Source organism: Elgaria multicarinata, chromosome 13 (genome assembly GCF_023053635.1).
Source record: "Elgaria multicarinata webbii isolate HBS135686 ecotype San Diego chromosome 13, rElgMul1.1.pri, whole genome shotgun sequence".
Lineage (NCBI taxonomy): Eukaryota > Metazoa > Chordata > Lepidosauria > Squamata > Anguidae > Elgaria > Elgaria multicarinata.
In genome coordinates this window covers 10,997,408-11,015,671 of record NC_086183.1, presented here as the reverse complement: position 1 = coordinate 11,015,671, position 18,264 = coordinate 10,997,408, and the positions used below count along the sequence as shown (strand labels likewise).

The following is an 18,264-nucleotide window of genomic DNA, read 5'->3' as shown; positions in this document are numbered from 1 at the left end:
AGCTGAAATTCCCTTTTCTCTACAACTGTTAAAGATACAGGAGCCCTGTCCTCCTTTCCTTATGGTCACCCTACTTAATGTTAAAAACCTATGCGCACTTACTTGGGAGTAAGCCCCATGGAACACCGCAGAATATACTTCTGGGGTGGGGTACCTGCACAGGCTGGCTCAGGGTTCGCCTCCAGCCTCCCATGTCCATCCAACCCTGTTCTCACCCAACACGAGACTTTAGACGTGATGGTGCAGGAGACGACATCACAACAAACTACCTATTTCTCCCCTCGTTGCATTACACGAGGCTTAAGGTAGGCGCCGCCAACTTGTTTACAGACGGTTGCCTAGGTTACGTCTTCCCGACCTGAGCCTGGGAGAAGCTTCAGTGACTCTTCAAAGATCAAAATTTCCAGCATTCAGACTCCGGAGCGATGTATACATAATATATATTTTATATATAATATAACTGATATATTATTACTCTCCAAAGAGTACAGTTCCCAGCATATAACATAACATATATTGCTCCGGAGTGCTGAATGCTGGGAACTGTAGTCTTTGGGGAGTCGCCTGAAACTTCTCCCAGGCTCAGGCCTGGAAGTCGTAACCTAGGCAACCGTCTGTAAACAAGATGGCGGCTCCTGCCTCAAGCCTCAAAATGGGCGGGTGAGTCTCTTTCTAACCCTCGAGAGCGGGTCCCGCTTGTATGCTTTTACTCCCTCACAGCCATTGCTCTCACCACCTCGGTTTCATTCACGACCTCGAGCTTTCTTCGCCGCCCCATGCTCCAGGATGTTAGTCTGTGTTGCTGCAGACGTAATAAAAGCGTCCTTGTAGTACCTTAAAAAACTTAGGGCGCAATTTTATCCATGTTTAGACAGGAGAAACGTTCTACAATTCCTTGCATTCCCCAGCCAACATAACTGTCTAGAGAATGCTGGGATTTGTAGGACTATTTTTGCTGTCTAAACAAGCATAAGATTGCACCCTAAAGGCTGCATCCAGTATTAGTCTAACTTAAGTCCCATTACTTTTAATGGTTCTATTCTTAAGTAAGACTAACATCGGATACAACCCTAACCATGAAAACTTGAATGCGTTTATGCAGAAGTAAGTCCACTTCGTTCAATGGTGCTTGTCCATAGGATGGCAGCCAGTCAGTGCAATTCTGTGCATGTCTACTCTGAAGTAAGCCCCTGCTTTGAATGAGGCGTCTTCCCTGGTAAGAGTGTGTAGGATTGCAACCATACAGTGTTTACCCAGATGTATGCGCCACTAAGTTCTATGGGCAAGTGTGCAATCCCAAGCCTACGTACCAGTGACATAAGTCCTGTTGAACATAGTGGGGCTTGCTTCTGGGTAAATATCCATAGTATTGAACTTAACAAATTTCTAGGTCAGATGCTAGAGCTTCCTTCATCAAAATGTTCTCCTCCGTGGGCAGATATAAGGTGTCTCTAATGTAAGGGGAAAAAACCTGCACCCCTTACTGGGTTTTCTTATTCTAGAGTCTCCATGTTTTTGACTGGCTCCTTTAGACGATTTTGAATTGAAAACTTCCCCTCTTGGGAATGCTATTCTGTTCAATGAAACAGCACCAGCTAGCGATAATTTAAATATTTCATTATTTCCGATTTTTTTAAAAAAGTGAGATTACTGGGTGAAAGCGTGGGAGACGTCCTGGAGATTGATGTAAAGGACCTGCAAACTTCCGTGAGCGCCAATCACGAACCTGCAATAAATCGCTTGTGTAGAGTAGCTCATATTTACAGGCATGGATCTTATTGTGGATATATTCGTCCTCTGCAGACCTAGGATTGTTAGTTTATCATAACTGTCTGGCCCCACTGTTTGGAATGTGTTGGATCAAAGATCTGTCCCACTCATGGAGGGTGCGTTTGCCCAATTTTCAGGGATCCCCCCCCATCACAGCTCAAGCCATTCAGCAGGGCCTCTGGACTCTCGGTGTAGCATTTTCAGGGGGCTGAATGTGCTGCTGTGGGGAGAAGTGGGTCTGCTTCTGTCAGTGCAGTTGCACATGGCAAAATATGGACCTGAACCCAATGTCCATTTCTCTGAACCCTTGTGTGTGTGGATTTATGATATGATATGCCAACTGGGGATGACACTACACTTCCTGCTTCTGATACCATGGGCTGTAGTCCATATATGTAATATTTATTTATTTGTTACATTTATATCCCGCATTTTTTCTCCAAGCAGCCCTAGGGGGCATACACGATCCTCCTCTCCATTTTATCCTCACAACATCCCTGCAAGGTAGGTTAGGTTGAGAGTCAGTGACTGGCCCAAAGTCACTCAGTGAGCTATATGACAGACTGAAGACTAGAACTTGGGTCTCTCCAATCCACAATTAAGGTTTATACGAGGGTTAAAATTTATGCCACAATTAATCTTTTAGACTTTCAGGTGCCACAACTACCAGACTCGTTTTGTCATGTTTATTTTAAAGCATAGTCAGATCACTGCTGATTGGATCTTCTTAACTGAATTGGATTCTGAATTCATTTGTGCTACAAATAACATTGACAAGCATCATGCTATCTCTTGCATTGCCCTGTTGGCTTCACTTTGTAAAAACAATTTTCTTCTTCTTTGTACTTGGGGAATATGCAACAGATGAAGTGGGTTCTGGAGCCTGTGAAAGCTTATGCCACATGAAAGGTACTACAAAACCTTTGCTGCAACAGACTCAGCTAACGGAATGAAAGTTTCTGTACATATACAGGGGGGAAATATACGTAAATTTGCATCCAATTTTATATGATGCCTGTGAGGCTCAGGAGCATGTGATGCCTGTGAAACACTGTGGCTGGGTTCGGACAACACAATAACCCCCACTCAAGGGTTGTGTATAGGTTGTTCTTGAAACGTGGGTTGTTGTTGAAATGTGGGTTATCATGTTGTCTGACCCCACTGCGACAACAAACCATGCTTGGTGAACCAAAAACAACCCACAGTTCACAATCCAATAACAAACCATGGGTCCGCTTTATGGGCTGTGCGTTATTAATAAACCATGGTTCGTTATCATGGCTGGGTTCAGAAAACATGATAACCCACATTTCAGCAACAACCCATTGTTCGATGACGACCCACATTCAACCCTTGGGTGTGGGTTACCGTGTTGTCTGAACCCAGTCTGTATTTAGAAGGTGGTTTGGAAAATGTATATCATACAGGAATGAAAAAAGCAACATCAGCTGAAATGCTCTCTTCTACGATGCTGTTAAAGATGCCCTTATGTTCTCCTTTGTATATGATTGCCTTATGCTTGGTCCTTTGTGCCCATTTTTTTCCAATGCTGCCGCTACATTGTTATATTAGCACATTTGTGTCTAACTCTTCCTTCAGAGAACTCAGGGGGGAGTCCATCATTTTATGCTCACAACTCTGTGAGTAGGTTATGCTGACAGATCGTGACTGGCCCAGACAGCTTCACAGCTGACTTGAGGGCAGTCTAGCTATATGTATGGTATCTCAAGTTTGACAATGTATCTCACAATGAGAAATGTAAATGGAGAAAGGATGGCACCTTTGTAGATTAGGCATCCTAGAGTCGGTCTCATCAATGTCATATTCTGCCATGTGGATAGTCAGAGGAGCAGCTCACATTTACTCCTCAACCCATCCAAAATTTTTGGATTGTGAGGAATGAACCGACAACAACAATTCCGAGTTTCACAAATTGTAATGCCTGTTTATTTCTCTCTCTCCCCGCCACCGCCAGGGTTTAAAACTGTGTTCAAGCTAAACCATGACATCTCCTCTCTCCTCTCTGGGGAAGATTCGCCGAATGCCACTTCAGCTGCAGACAGCGGGGTAAGTGAGGCCCTGTTCACGCAACCACATGGATCTGCGGTAGCCACACAGGAGAAGTTTGCACCTTTTGTTGCAGTCATATTCCTTCATGAGTATTTTCATTTTATGTGCTCACATCAGAAAACCAAGGGACTTGACTAGTGTATGTCCGCAGTGTGGCTTCCCCCCGCCCTCACTCAAAGTAGAGGCTATTGTGTATTAGTACCCCAGTATCAGGGGCAAAGGAAGTGGTAACCCCCTGCCTCTCCCAGTCTCTCCAGACCAGAAGCAAAAAAATAAATGAATAAAAAATGAGGAATGCTGTGCTTCTTTGCTTGGAAGGGAGGAAGGAGGAGGAAGAGGAAGAACAGCAGAGAGTGAAACTGACCAGGCTCGTTTGGGATGCAACACTGGGAGAAACAATCTCTGGTGATGGGGGTCTCTCCTTTGCAACTCAGATTTAATTTTTTTGTATCCCTAAAGTCTTTACGAAGAGATGCGGCCAAGGAGGGAAGAAGGATGCCTGGATTTTACTTAACTCTTTTCAATTACCATTATCATTATTTGTCTTCTCTTCCTCCACCCCTGAAGCAATGTTTCAGCAAGTAACCTCTCTGCCCCTGCAACTTGATCATTATGTGAAAGGGAGTGGCCTGGAGCCCTGTTAAGGACTTGAAGAGCTGAGTGGTTTTTTCCAAAGGCTTGAAGGCAATTAAATTGCTGTTGTTTGTTTGGGTTTTCCAAGTTTGAATATATACAGCCTCTGCATAACTGTTCTTTGTCTGCAATAGTTATTCAAGGTTCTAACTATTAGATATAGAATCATAGAATCATAGAATAGCAGAGTTGGAAGGGGCCTACAAGGCCATCGAGTCCAACCCCCTGCTCAATGCAGGAATCCACCCTAAAGCATCCCTGACAGATGGTTGTCCAGCTGCCTCTTGAATGCCTCTAGTGTGGGAGAGCCCACAACCTCCCTAGGTAGCTGATTCCATATATACACCGCTGGGAAACAATCAAGGCTGTGTTGGGTTTCTCCCATTGAGCATGTTGCTACCTGCACTTTCCCTCAAAGCTGAGTGTTTTCAGGTGACATGGCAAAAAATTATTACCAATAACAGCTTGGAAAGAGGTATTGGGAGACCCATATGTTTGACATATAGGGGAGTACTTTGGATCTATAGTACTCATTCAGAAGGATGTACAAGATTCTGAACAGACATTTATTTATTTATTTACAATATTTATATACTGCTCCCCAATCAAAATTTCAGAGCGGTGTACAGGATAAAATAAAATAAAAACAGAATAAACACTTTAAAATAGATTTTAAAAGAAGCAAAATGTACAGTGAACCGTGGCTGGTCATTAAGGAAAGGCTTCCTGGAATAATGACGTTTTCAGGAGACGCCGAAAGGGTTATAAAGTTGACGCCTGCCTGACTTCCAGGGGCAGGGAATTCCATAGGAGGGGGGCTACCACGCTGAAGGCTCTTCCCTTGGTGGACTCCAATCGGAGGATGGATCTATGTGAAAGCACCAGGAGCATGCCCTCGGATGACCTTAGTGACTGGGCAGGTTGGTAGGGGAGAAGGCGCTCTCTCAGGTATCCTGGTCCCAAGTTGTTTAGGGCTTTGTACACAAGTACAAGAACCTTAAACCTGGCCCGGCAGCGAATAGGCAGCCAGTGCAATTTCCTTAGCAGAGGAGTTACATGCTGGAAAGGGGCAGCTCCAGACAACAGCCGAGCTGCAGCATTCTGCACTAGCTCCAGCTTCTAGAGCAGCTTTAAGGGCAGCCCCACATAGAGTGCATTGTAGTAATCCAGTCCTGAGGTCACTAACGCCTGTACCACTGTGGCCAAGCTATCCCTGTCCAGAAGAGGCTGTAGTTGGTGAACCAGCTGAAGCTGGTAAAAGGTACTCCGAGCCGCCGTGGCCACTTGAGCCTTCAGCGACAGAGATGGATCTAAGAGTACCCCCAAACTACGAACCTTATCTTTCAGGGAGAGTGCAACCCCATCCAGAACAGGCAATGAGCCTGTCTCCCGGACTCGGGAACCACTCACCCACAGGGCTTCCGTCTTGTCAGGATTCAGTTTCAGTTTACTGGCCCTCATCCAGCCCATTACTGAGTCTAAGTACTGGTCCAGGACCTGCACAGCCTCACCTGATTCAGTTGTCACAGGGAGATAGAGCTGCATGTCATCAGCATATTGATGGTATTTAGCTCCAAAATCCCCTATTGATCGTTCCCAATGGCTTCATATAGATGTTAAATAACATTGGGGACAAGATGGCGCCCTGCGGCACCCCATAGCTCAATTGCCAAGGGGCCGAGGACTGGTCACCCAATGCTACTCTCTGAAAACGACCCCGTAGGTAGGACTGGAACCACTGTAGCACAGTGCCTCCGTTGCCCATCCCAAGGAGTTGATCCAGGAGGATACCATGGTCAATGGTATCAAAAGCCGATGAGAGATCGAGCTGACAATCCCAGAGTTAAGATATTCTTCTTTTAATTTATCACATCTGCATACCTGAGGACACAAAAAAACTTGACAACATTGTCAGTCACTTTTCATCACAAGTGCTACAAAAGTACCCATTGTATTGGCCCAACGAAACAACACGCTTACCAGCAAAAAGAAAAAAAATGAGAGAGAGAATAAAAATTAACAGGGTAAATCCTGTTGGATGTTGATTGTAGCTTTCTCTCTGTGTGTGAAATGCTTCTAAGTACCATTGATTTTAATAGGAGTAGTTCACTCCACCCATGGTAACTTCATAGGGACTGTTCACGCAACAAGCTAACTCACACTCAATGGTCAAGTGTGGCTTTTTTGAACTGTGGGTTGTTTGTTGAACCATGGGTTAATGTGTTGTCTGTACACAACCAGGGTGGCTTGTTAACCATGCAGTGTGGCTTCTTTTCCACAAATAAGCCACCTTGAGAACCTATGGTTTGTTGTTTGGTTGTTTAGTGTGGTTAGCAAGCCACCCTGCCTGCATTCAGACAGCACGATAACCCATGGTTGAACAAACAAGCCACAGTTCAACAAACAAGCTGTTGAGTGTGGGTTAGTGTGCTGTGTGAACAGCCCCATAGTAAACCCGCTCCCCATCCCACCACCCTCAGGTGGGCACCAGTTGCCATTGTTACTGCATTTAAAAATAATGATTTAAACTGTAAAATTACTAGCATGTTCCTTGCCACTTACATTGAAGGCATGCATTTACACAATTAATCATTTATGTTCTGTTTCTTTTATGTGTTATATATCCTGGGTTTGTTTCCCACCCACCCCTCTGGATTTTAGGAAAAGGGCTGTGCCATTCAAAGAGAGTATCCAGAATGGTAAGTGATTGATTGGTTGCATTTATATCTCACCTTTTCCCCTCCAAGGAATTCAAGGCGGTATACATAATCCTCCTCTTCCTCTCCTTTTCTGTCTTCACAACAACAACAACCCTGTGAGGTAGGTTGGGCTGAGAGTCTGTGTCTGGTCCAAGGTCACCCAGTGAGCTTCCATGGCCAAGTGGGGATTAGACCCCGGATCTTCCAACTCCCAGTCCAACACTCTAGCCACTACACTACAGTGGCTCTCAGCGCTGAGATCATTGACATCCCTCCATATATCTTATCCCATATAGTTGTTTATATGCCACTGTAATATCTTGTGAATCCCTTTTCATCTGAATCCCTTTTCATCAGTTCCTACAGTAAGCCTGTGAATTACTGCCTCCCTTTTACAGACAGAGAATGAGGCCGAGAGCATGTGACTTATTCAAGGCCACCCAAGGACTCTGGGGGAGAGAGGAAACCCAACTCTGCTCCAGTCTCTTGGCTATCTGTTTGTGAGATGCGGGTGTGTTGTCTTTAAAACCTCGACCCCATTCAGTTGTGATAATTCAGCTTTGGAGCCCCCCAAAACATTTTCCCATCCCAGTTACTCACCCTTTCAAATTGCTTGTGTTTTAAATAACATATCATTTGTGATATATTAGGATTTTTACTAAGCTAGTTTTTTTTTAAAAAAAAAGCCCACGATTCCTAGGTGCCATTAATTAAAATGAAATTTCTGCAGAACTGGAATTGGAAGATGCAATTAGTAAATGGGTTACTAGATGGTAAGCCCGAGACCGTGTTTACGGGCGTCGTGGTTTGTCCCGGTTCCTCGCGAGGTGCTGAGACCCGCGCCCATGGGGGGGGGGGGGAGCAGGGATTTTTTTTAAAAAAAAAGCCTTACCTTTTGCTCACGAGCGCTGATGCACATCTACTTCTTTAAGAAAAAAACCAAAAAAGGCGGGCGCAACGCCTCTCCCTCTGAGATCATCGCGCACCACATGTGAACAGAGGGGGCGATCTTACGATAAAAATATCACGAGATCTTCATCCCTCCATCCTGCTAGACCAGTAGGTCTAGCACGCACAGCAGTGATAGCAGGAGGAAATCCTTGTTTTGCTTTTGGTAATAATTTTATCCCGTTGGTTCACAGATGATGAAGCTGCTATGATGGATGAAATCCTGGGACCAGGAGCTCAAATTCCAGTACAAGTCAACACACCTTCCTGTTCAGATGGAACAACGGCAAATCCAGCTACACTTGGTATGAGTGGAAGAGCTGGGGATAGAGTTATGTTTCAGAGCAATGCCAGCTCAGAGGCTGTGGGCCCTATGTCTCTTTTATAAGGAGTCTTTTGTGAAGTTGGTATCTGGCACAAAATTTGGATTCCTGATAACCACTGCTTCGAGTATTAGAACAAAAATGCACATGTGTGCCATCCTCATGATGGTGAAGATACATGTAAACATCTGCAGGCAGTGATCAGGATCCAAAGAAATGCAAAATTCAACAGGTTTTTCGATCTGTTTTTCCTCAAGGAGCAACCTACCCATGCCAAGTAGCAAGCAGTTTTTGAAGCTGAGGTATGGTAGGGTGACCCTATGAAAAGGAGGACAGGGCTCCTGAATCTTTAACAGTTGTCTAGAAAAGGGAGTTTCAGCAGGTGTCATTGGTTTGTAAGCAGCACCTGGTGAAATTCCCTCTTCATCACAACAGTTAAAGCTGCAGGAGCCCTGCCCTCTTGATGAGATACAAAAGAGGGTGGGGCTCCTGCAGCTTTAAGTGTTGTGATGAAGAGGGGATTTCACCAGGTGCTGCTTGCATACAAATGACGCCTGCTGAGTCTCCCTTTTCTATACAACTGTTAAAGATACAGGAGCCCTGTCCTCCTTTCCATATGGCCACCCTATTAATGAACAGGCCAAGATCATAAACTTGATGGGTGGGATTTCAACACCACGTCCTCAAGATTCCAAATGTGCCCCAAAGTCCATAAAGGTTGGGAATCCCTGCTGCAACAGTACAGTATTATATCCCAAAAGACCTAATTCTACCCACCCTTCTCCTCGCCCCAAGCTGATGCTGGTTTGAGAGAGAGGCAGAGTTGCTCATAGTGTGAACTTGCACAGATTCTGCAGAGGGGTTGTCTCATTTTGAAACCAACCAACCAACCAACCTGCAAACCCTGCTTGGCCAGGGCCAACGGTGGAACACAAGAAATATATCATGGGAAGTGAAACCTCTCTGAAATTCACTTTTCATTCTCTTACTATGTTTTCTCTGTTTGCAGCCTTAGTTTAGAAAGTGTCATGAAGAAGTGTATGCAAAATTAGGCATCCTAACATAAACGGCATCCACCTCTGAATCCTAAGTGTTCCTTTTCATTTTTTTCCCCCATGATTCATGCGATGTATTTTGAATGTAGCAAATGGGTTTCTTTTGCATCGAACATGGAAATGATTAGCACCGAGTATGTACACCGTTGCTTATAAAAGTGTTTGTGGTGCTTAGCTATGCCAAGTGAACCATGGTAGCTTTTGTTTCTCAATTTAAAGGATGCAGGTGCTTGGTGTTGAACCACATTCTGGGGTCATCACACATCTCTGCCCCATAAACCACATTTCCTCTTTGCCTGCAGAGACACACCTAGCCTGATGCAAGTGAACACACACACACACACACACACACACACACACGTGCACACTCCCCCAAGTTTGCTCTGTTGCTTTTTTCCTACCTTGATACCTTCTGCAGGAAGAAGAGAGTGGGTCTGCTGTTTTTCCTGGCCTCCTCTATGGCCTGGTTCTACTGGTTCTTTCTGCCATGTTGCTGCCTGCACGTGTGTGTACAATGTAGTAAACCTCGATGGAGACAGTGGGATAGGCAACAGCAATGTCCCTGTGCTAGGGAGACAGTTTATCTGCATATGACGTAGAAATGTTGTGGGGATAGAGCGTTAACGCCTCCTCCTGAAGCGTCACCCCCATATCCAGGATCCAAGATATCCAAAATCCCAGGGCATGTCTACACCGTGTCTATATCCCGGGCTCATCTCCAAGTCGTCCCTGTGCATCCACATGACGCACAGGGGATCCCGGGGGCAACTCGGGACGACCAGGGACTTTCCCTGGGATATCTGGGACTGCGGATTTCCTGATATTTTCATGGTTCCGGGATCATCCTGAGGAGCGCAGACAATGAGGTTGCCGCTCCCAGAACGTCCCTTCTTCCCTGCGAGTAGTAGGGTTCTGGAAACAGGCACGGAGCTGCGTGGGGGGGCAGTCCGTGTCCATCAGGGGTGGGGAGCAGTTGCAAGGGTGTTTTTTTGGGTGGGTGTGTTAAACCTTACATGTGCTGGAGTGCAATTGCACTCTGTCTCCGTTCCTGGGGGGTGGGAAATGGTGGCCACAATGTCCCTCTTCCTTCTGGGATGTCACATGGCTGTCAAGATGCTGGGGGAGGATTGCAGAAGCAGGTAAGTCCATGATCCTCCCCCCTCCCTCCCGCTACACTCTTAGTTGTAGACATGCCAGTCACAACCCTCGTAATGTACATGATTACAAGGGAACCGTTTTACAGTCTTCCCCCACTGGCAATTCACAAACTGGTCCTCTGTTGTTTCGGTCAAAGAGAGACCCAACACAGGCAAAATTCCAAGCATTCTGGCCCTGTGCCTTGTTTTTAAGGAGCTCAATGTGTCATTGTGGGACCAGTAGCTCGAATGAATGTTTGGATCTGAATCGTTCTCATGATGTGTTGATTTCATGCCTTTAGGGGCTGCTCCCACCGACATGGAGCTGATGACCTCCATGATGCAGAAGATTGCTTCTTTGGAACACAAAGTCAAGAACCAAGCGCAAACGATCCAGCAGAAGGTAAAAAATGCTGGACTTCGGGAACGACGTTAGGGTCACTCGTGACGTTAAAATGAGATTCCTATTAAGATTGTATGTATTTATTCATTATTAACGCATATATTTATAGGCCGCCCTATAACAGAAAGTTCTCTGGTGGCTTACAAAGTAAAACAGTAAAATTAAATATAGTCACATGATGGCAATAAAAATAAAATAAAATGCAGCAAGTAAAAACAGATAAAATCGAAACAATCAATGAAAAGAGAGCGAGGAATAAAAGTCCGCAGAGCTGAAACTGTATTAAGAACCGTAAGATGATTTAAAGGTGTTGGGGAAGTAAAGACATTAAGGAAGGCACCAAGAGGGACCTCTCTGGGGAGGAAGTGGAAGGCTGTTTCACGTGTTGCCGCCTCTCACACCTCATCTGGTGGGGAACACAAAGAATGGTTTCATAGGATGATCTCAAGGGCCAAATAGGTCCATGTGGGAAGAGGTGATCTTTCAGGTACCAACTTTTTATTATTATTATTATTTATTTATATAGCACCATCAATGTACATGGTGCTGTACAGATTACACAGTAAATAGCAAGACCCTGCCGCATAGGCTTACAATCTAATAAAGTTGTAGTAAACAATAAGGAGGGGAAGAGAATGCAGACAGGCACAGGGAAGTGTAAACAGGCACCGGGTGGGGTGAAGCTAACAGTATAGAGTCAGAACAAACTCAATATTTAAAAGCTATAGGGAACAGAAAAGTTTTTAGTTGAGTTTTAAAAGCTGTGATTGAGTTAGTAGTTCTCAAGTGTTCTGGAAGAGCGTTCCAGGCGTAAGGGGCAACAGAAGAAAAAGGATGAAGCCGAGTAAGGGAAGTGGAGGTCCTTGGGCAGGCGAGAAGCATGGCATCGGAGGAGCGGAGAGCACGAGCGGGGCAATAGTGTGAGATGAGAGAGGAGAGATAGGCAGGAGCTAGACCGTGAAAAGCTTTGAAGGTCAACAGGAGAAGTTTATATTGGATTCTGGAGTGAATTGGAAGCCAATGAAGAGATTTCAGAAGTGGAGTGACATGGTCAGAGCGGCGGGCCAAGAAGATGATCTTAGCGGTAGAGTGGTGGACAGCAGTTTTGAAACCTTGAAAGGTTTTAAAGGTCAAAAATAGTGCTTTGAACTGGGACCCAAAATGGACTGAAATTCAGTAATTTTTTATTTATTTATTACATTTTTATACCGCCCAACAGCCGAAGCTCTCTGGGCAGTTCACATAGTATTGGCATAATACGTTTATTACACCCAGTCCCAGTTAGCACTCTTCTGGCCAGAGTCCGTCAACGGAAGTTTCTGCACTGTTTTCCAAGCCCAACCCATGTACTACAACCCCTTGCAATAATCCACAGAGGAGGTTGCCAGAGCATGGATCGTGGAAGCCAGGCTCCCTCTTTCTAGATACGACAGAGCTGCAGTACCAGTTTAAGCAATTGCAAAGGAAATTTGAGTATTGGGTTGTGTGTGTGTGTGCATAAATGACACATGATGTGCCTGAGGACAAATATATACTTTTGTGCTCTCAACAAGCAGAAAATTGCCTAGCTATTTCCTATTGATTGTGATGCGTCTGAATTCCTAAAGATGTTTATAATTTTGTCTTTTGCTCTGCAGAATAAGAAGATCAGTGAGTTTGAGGCACAAATAAAAATCCTTCAGAAAGAAAAAGGTAATATTGAACCGTGCTTCCCTTTGCTCCTTCTTTCTGCCCTAAGCAGTAGACGGGAGCCATGTCTTGCTAGAGATAGGGGATGTATAACTGAAGGCCATCCTTCAGGCCAAAGCAGTGAGCTTGTGAGGATGTGAAGAGAGCATCCTTCAGAACCTTACCATAAGTGCTGAGATTGGCCCTGGAAGGAGATCTAGGAGCCAAATGTCTGCCAATGGCTAAGCCTCTGGATGGAATTGTCCATTTGGAAGATTCATGTCCAAGGGTGAAACCAAGCCAAGAATAACGTATCATTGATAACAGAGACCTGGACTATCTCTGCTCTTTATGCAGTTTGATACTGAGCAATGTGAGGAACCTCAAATCTCTTCTGATTTCCTCCCCAATAGGGTTGAGTTCATCTGCATATCAATCTTCAGGGTTGAGCAGAGCTGAGGAACTGGAAGTGTTATGCCTTGAACTGCAACGACAGATCTGGGAAATGGAGGTATTGTAAGGTTAAAGGAAGGGAGCAGATACGATTTATTCCTCTAGGAATATGAGTTTTTCACTTCGGGTGATGATGGAAGGGAGCAAGACAGAGAGAGGGGCAAAATCCATGCCTTTTGCCTCTCATTGCCACTCCTCTTAGAATGGAGAGGGGGGGGAAACAGTGTGTTTGGGGTGGGGGGAGGGCATGGAGGGTGTGGTGGGGGCACCGGATGTCCTCTCCTGAGCACTTGGATTTTGAAGTTCGGAGATCAGAAAGCCCCCGTTCCATTTGGACTCAGGTTTTCTCAACCCCTTGGGTTCCGGGCCGAGTCAGGCTCAGGTGACTTCTTGCTCCATCCCTATTGAAAACCCAGTTGCTTTCCTAGGGTTGCAGCCCTAAAATAAAACCTCTTTGGGGGAAAGTAGCTACTTTAGCTTCCCTATTCCATCTTGGTATCCTAAGTACAAGATGGGCTGGGCTTTTCACCCTGTTCCCCTTCCTCCCGCCTTCTAAGTTGCTCCCATTTCCCCCGCCCCATGCAGCGGTTTCTGAATGACTATGGATTGATCTGGGTTGGAGAAGGGACACATTCTCTGGAAGAGCTGGACTCCTCAAAGCAAGAAGGGAGCGCTCCATCAAGAGCGTTCTGGAAGCCAGGTATGCTGGGACAGGTGAATGCTCCATTTTAAATGTATTACATATGTTAAATGCATTAAAAGAACATACATTATGTTTTTCCTTCGGTCTCTCCCTCCCCACCCTCTCTTGGTTCCGTGAATATTGAAATGTAGGTTGTAAGCTCCTTTATTTACTTTGGGGCTCTCTTTTTGTTTGTAGAACTCCATAAAATGCCCTGTGCACTGGTGGCACTGTATTATACAGACCCTGTTCAGATAATACACTAAGCCACAGTGGTTAAGCATTTTGGGCTAAACATTATGAGAACCATGACTTAACATTCCTAACCATGGTGGCTGCATAATCAAGGTTTAAGCATGCTCACTAACCATTTGCTACAAAAGGTTTAGCGTCCGAACCATGGCTTATTATGTTGTCTGAAGAAGCCCATAGAGTAAATCCCTCCCATTTCCATTCATTAAATAACCATGCAGATAATCGTAGCAAAGAGTCTTGTAGTAAATAATGCAAATTATCAGATCTGAAGTGGTCTCAGGAGAAGATTTTTAATTGGCTGCTGCTATCAAATGGAATGTTTTCTCTGGGTTATTAAAGATAGGCCCTTTTCAGTGATGGCCCCTTGATTGTGGAACTCACTTCCCAGGGTGTTCCTTCCAGCCCCCTCTCTTCTTGCCTTCAGGCAATCCTCTGAAAATATTCCTATTTTGGAAAGCCTTTTTGAATTGATTGGTCTGTTTTTACCGGAGTCCTGAATATTAACAACTGGGTTCCTCTTGTTTGTGATTTATTGCATTTTGTAATTAGTTTTAATTAAACCCTTTTAGCTATATTGCAAGCCACTTTGTGAAGCCTTTTGCCTTGAAAAGCAGGTTATAAACAGGAAGAAACTCTGTCATAGTTTCCGTAAGACCCACCCTGTACCTTGAGATATTATGTACCCCACTGTGATTCAATTACACATCTGGAACTCAAGATGCAAATTGAATTCTAGGAACGCAGCTGTTTTGACAATTGCCACTGTCCACTTCCTCAGTTCAGTATGGAGCTGGGAGCTGTTGCTTCAGCGATGTTGCAGTTCAAACAGAAGGTTGATGTAGGAGTTGTAGGCTCCACTCCTTTTGTGGTTCTCAGCCAGGGCCTGATCTGGGCAGCTAGCCTCATACCAGCCTCCCAATTAGACTGGCGTGAGGCTAGCTGGGCACGAACAATGGCTCTGAAGCTATTGGCTGGCATGAGGTGCCGTAGCTCAGTGGAAGGGAGGTGCCATAGCTCAGTAGGACATTGCATGCTGAAGGTCCCAGGTTCGATCCCTGGTTTCTCCAGGTAGGGTGAGAAAAAGCATCCTGCCTGAAACCCTGGAGAGCCACTGCCAGTCAGTGTCGACAATACTGGGCTAGATAGACCAAAGGTCTGACTTAGTCTGATGCAGCTACCTATGTTCCTATGAGGTCCTTTTGGCGGGAGTAAGGATCTGAGAGGAAGCTGGCAGCTCAGACAGAAGGTTTGGAGTCAGAATTAACAGAGGTTGCCTTAGTCTTAGCAACTTCTCCTCTCTTTGTCATAGGTGATGCCGTCATTTCAGAAACCTCGATCAATTTTGATTTAATTTTCAAAAACCTGAAAGATCTCAACGCGCTGGCTGGGGAGGGCGTGTCCAAAATTGAGCACACGGCAGGGGGTGCCCGGCTGAGGCAGATGGACTCCATCCCCCTCACCTTCTATCAGAACGGGATCGTCATGTTCAACGGACCCTTCCGTTCATATGAGGCGCCTTCCACGCAGGTCTGGATCAGTTCTTGGGGAGGCGGGGAAGCTGGCGGGCAAGAGTGCCCACAGCAATTGCTACGTGACACAAGGGAGGCTTTTCAAGGGAGGCCCTGACACCCCCAAATCCCAACTTCCTGCCCAGAAGAAGATTGGTGCCATTACGTCTCTAAGCAGAATACTTGGCATCTTGCCAGAGTACTGGAAGAAACCTTATAAGAGGGCAAGGCTGAATAATCATAGCAGTCGGATTTCTGTGGAACTGCCCTCCACTTATTTTGGTCAGAGCCATTTCTGAAGAACTGAGCACAGGATAAAAAAGGGGAGCCAGTCAGGAAGAGGAGTTCGTGGGTATCTTGTCCAATAAGAGATGATGATTCAGTCCTAAGTGGACTGTGCAGCTAGGGCCAGCCTTCCTCAACCTGGGGCGCTCCAGATGTGTTGGACTGCATCTCCCAGAATGCCCCAGCTGGCTGGGGCATTCTGGGAGTTGTAGTCCAACACATCTGGAGCGCCCCAGGTTGAGAAAGGCTGAGCTAGGCCATGTCTGAATAAAAAGCAGGAGTGGGCAGGAATTAAACTGTGGACCTCTGGCCTATTTTCCAGTGGGGATGCTAAAAAGAGCAAAAGTAGCAAGTGGGTGGGGAGGAGTGCAGAACTTTCCTCCTCCTCCTCCTCCATCTTTATTTATTTATTTATTTATTTATTTATTACATTTTTATACCGCCCAATAGCCGAAGCTCTCTGTGGCTTGCCCCTCTCCAGGCACTTTTCTTCCAACTATAGCTCCAAATTAGAAGTTAACCTGGGTAAAAGAAACACCATGTTTACTACTACTACTACTACTACTACTACTACTAATAATAATAATAATAATAATATAAATTTATTTATTTATTTCTTATCCACCTCGCCGTTGGATCGAGGCAGGGAACAACATTAGTACAGGAATCAACACATCTTAAAAATTCTTGATTTTACATTGATCTGGATAGGCCTGCCGGAAAAGGCTAGTCTTTAAAGCTGCCTTAAAATCACACAGAGAGTTAATTTTACAAATCTCCTCCGGCAGACCGTTCCACGATCTGGGAGTGACAGAAGAAAAGTTCCTCTGGGAAACTGATGTCAGCCTCGTTTTAGGTGACTAAAGTAAGTTCACCCCAGAGGACCTGAGTGTGCGGGGCAGACTGTGTGGGAGAAGGCGATCCCGCAGGTAACCTGGACCCAAACCGTTTAGGGCTTTAAAGGCAATGACCAACACTTTGTATTTTGCCCGGAAACTAATTGGCAGCCAGTGGAGTGATTTTAATGTTGGGGTAATATGCTCACCCCTAGATGTACTGGTGACCAACCTGGCTGCCATATTTTGAACTAGTTGAAGTTTCCGAACTAGGTACAATGGCAGCCCTATGTAGAGCGCATTGCAGAAGTCAAGCCTTGAGGTTACCAGCACGTGCACTACTGTCTTTAGTACTGTCTTTACTGTCCCTTGAAGAGATGGGCTGTGAGGAGGTAAGCCATGGGTCGGGGGAGGGTTTAGCACCCCTCACCCAAATGCCTCCTTTGGGTTGGAAATCTGATCTTCCATCCTTCTCTTTCCATGTGCTTTGGGCATTTCCATGTTTAACTGTGACGGCTGCCATCCTTTAAGCCGCCACCATCACATTTATTGTGTCCACTGTTCTGGAAATGATTTGCAAGTTAAGGGGGAAGTAATGGAAAGCAAAAATGAGGACAGGATTGTTCATGCAACCACTCCACCGTCCACCCACAAACAAGCCCCAAATCCCACACCTGGCCTCTGCGACTGTTTCAAGGCCATTCCACACCACTAATGTGTGGGCTGGTTTTGTCTGGATTCTTTGACACATGCAAATCCTGGGATTTTGCATGCCCCTGTTCAGCCCCCACAGAGTTCGTTTGCGGTTGAGTGCACCATTCAAGATTCTCTTCATGGTGAATGAGTCAGACAACCGTTGGCTGAAAATAAAAACGCTGTCACGTATTCTTGAATACTCCGTTCTGTAGCTATCCAGCCCCTATGGCTGTTAACAAGGGAGAACCTATTCAATGCATCTATGTTGAAATGTGAATAGGCTCCTTTCTGGTAGACGCCTGAATAAAGCCTAATATTCATTTTAATAAAAGTTGCTTGTCCTTATGGTATAAGAGATACTATATTTTATTTATTTAATGATATTTATGAATCACATTAAAGACATTTCTAAGCGATGTACAATAATAATAATCTTCGTACGGAGGACAAGGTTACCTTCCGTGGAATGCCTATTAGAAAAGGCATGTTTTTAATAGGTGACAAAAGGCCAGAAAGGTTGCCTCTGCCTAGGTTGTAATGCTGGGGAGTTCCAGAGTGTGAGTCCTGGGATACTAAAAGTGTGATGGAGCAGACCTCTGAAATCTTGGGTACTATCAAGAGGACATCTCCTGATGAGTGCAGTAACCAAGCAGATGGGTAGGCTAAAGTCTGAGCTGTGATGGAGCAGCCTCTGAAATCTTGGGTAACACCAGCAGGGCAACTTCTGACGAATACAGTAACTGACCAGGCCAGTAACTGAGCAGACTCAGCTCCTGAAGGGGGAATACATGGCTTTCAGTGACTAAAGCCACCCCCCACCTACTCCCACTCTCTCTCTCTCTCT

General features: G+C 45.3%; 1 protein-coding gene across 1 annotated transcript in view; it reads left to right on the top strand.

Annotated features, from left to right (window-relative positions):
• The first annotated feature begins 610 nt into the window (after nucleotides 1-610).
• The window catches only part of UBXN11 (UBX domain protein 11), a 36,032-nt gene continuing 18,378 nt past the window's right edge, over nucleotides 611-18,264 (top strand). Inside the window, exons 1-9 of the mRNA XM_063140121.1 lie at nucleotides 611-660; nucleotides 3,746-3,837; nucleotides 7,135-7,172; nucleotides 8,315-8,425; nucleotides 10,937-11,037; nucleotides 12,675-12,729; nucleotides 13,137-13,216; nucleotides 13,744-13,858; nucleotides 15,405-15,622. Of these exons, the coding sequence (XP_062996191.1) occupies nucleotides 3,773-3,837; nucleotides 7,135-7,172; nucleotides 8,315-8,425; nucleotides 10,937-11,037; nucleotides 12,675-12,729; nucleotides 13,137-13,216; nucleotides 13,744-13,858; nucleotides 15,405-15,622 (783 nt within the window). The 5' untranslated portion in view covers nucleotides 611-660; nucleotides 3,746-3,772. The remainder of the gene's footprint in view (nucleotides 661-3,745; nucleotides 3,838-7,134; nucleotides 7,173-8,314; nucleotides 8,426-10,936; nucleotides 11,038-12,674; nucleotides 12,730-13,136; nucleotides 13,217-13,743; nucleotides 13,859-15,404; nucleotides 15,623-18,264) is intronic.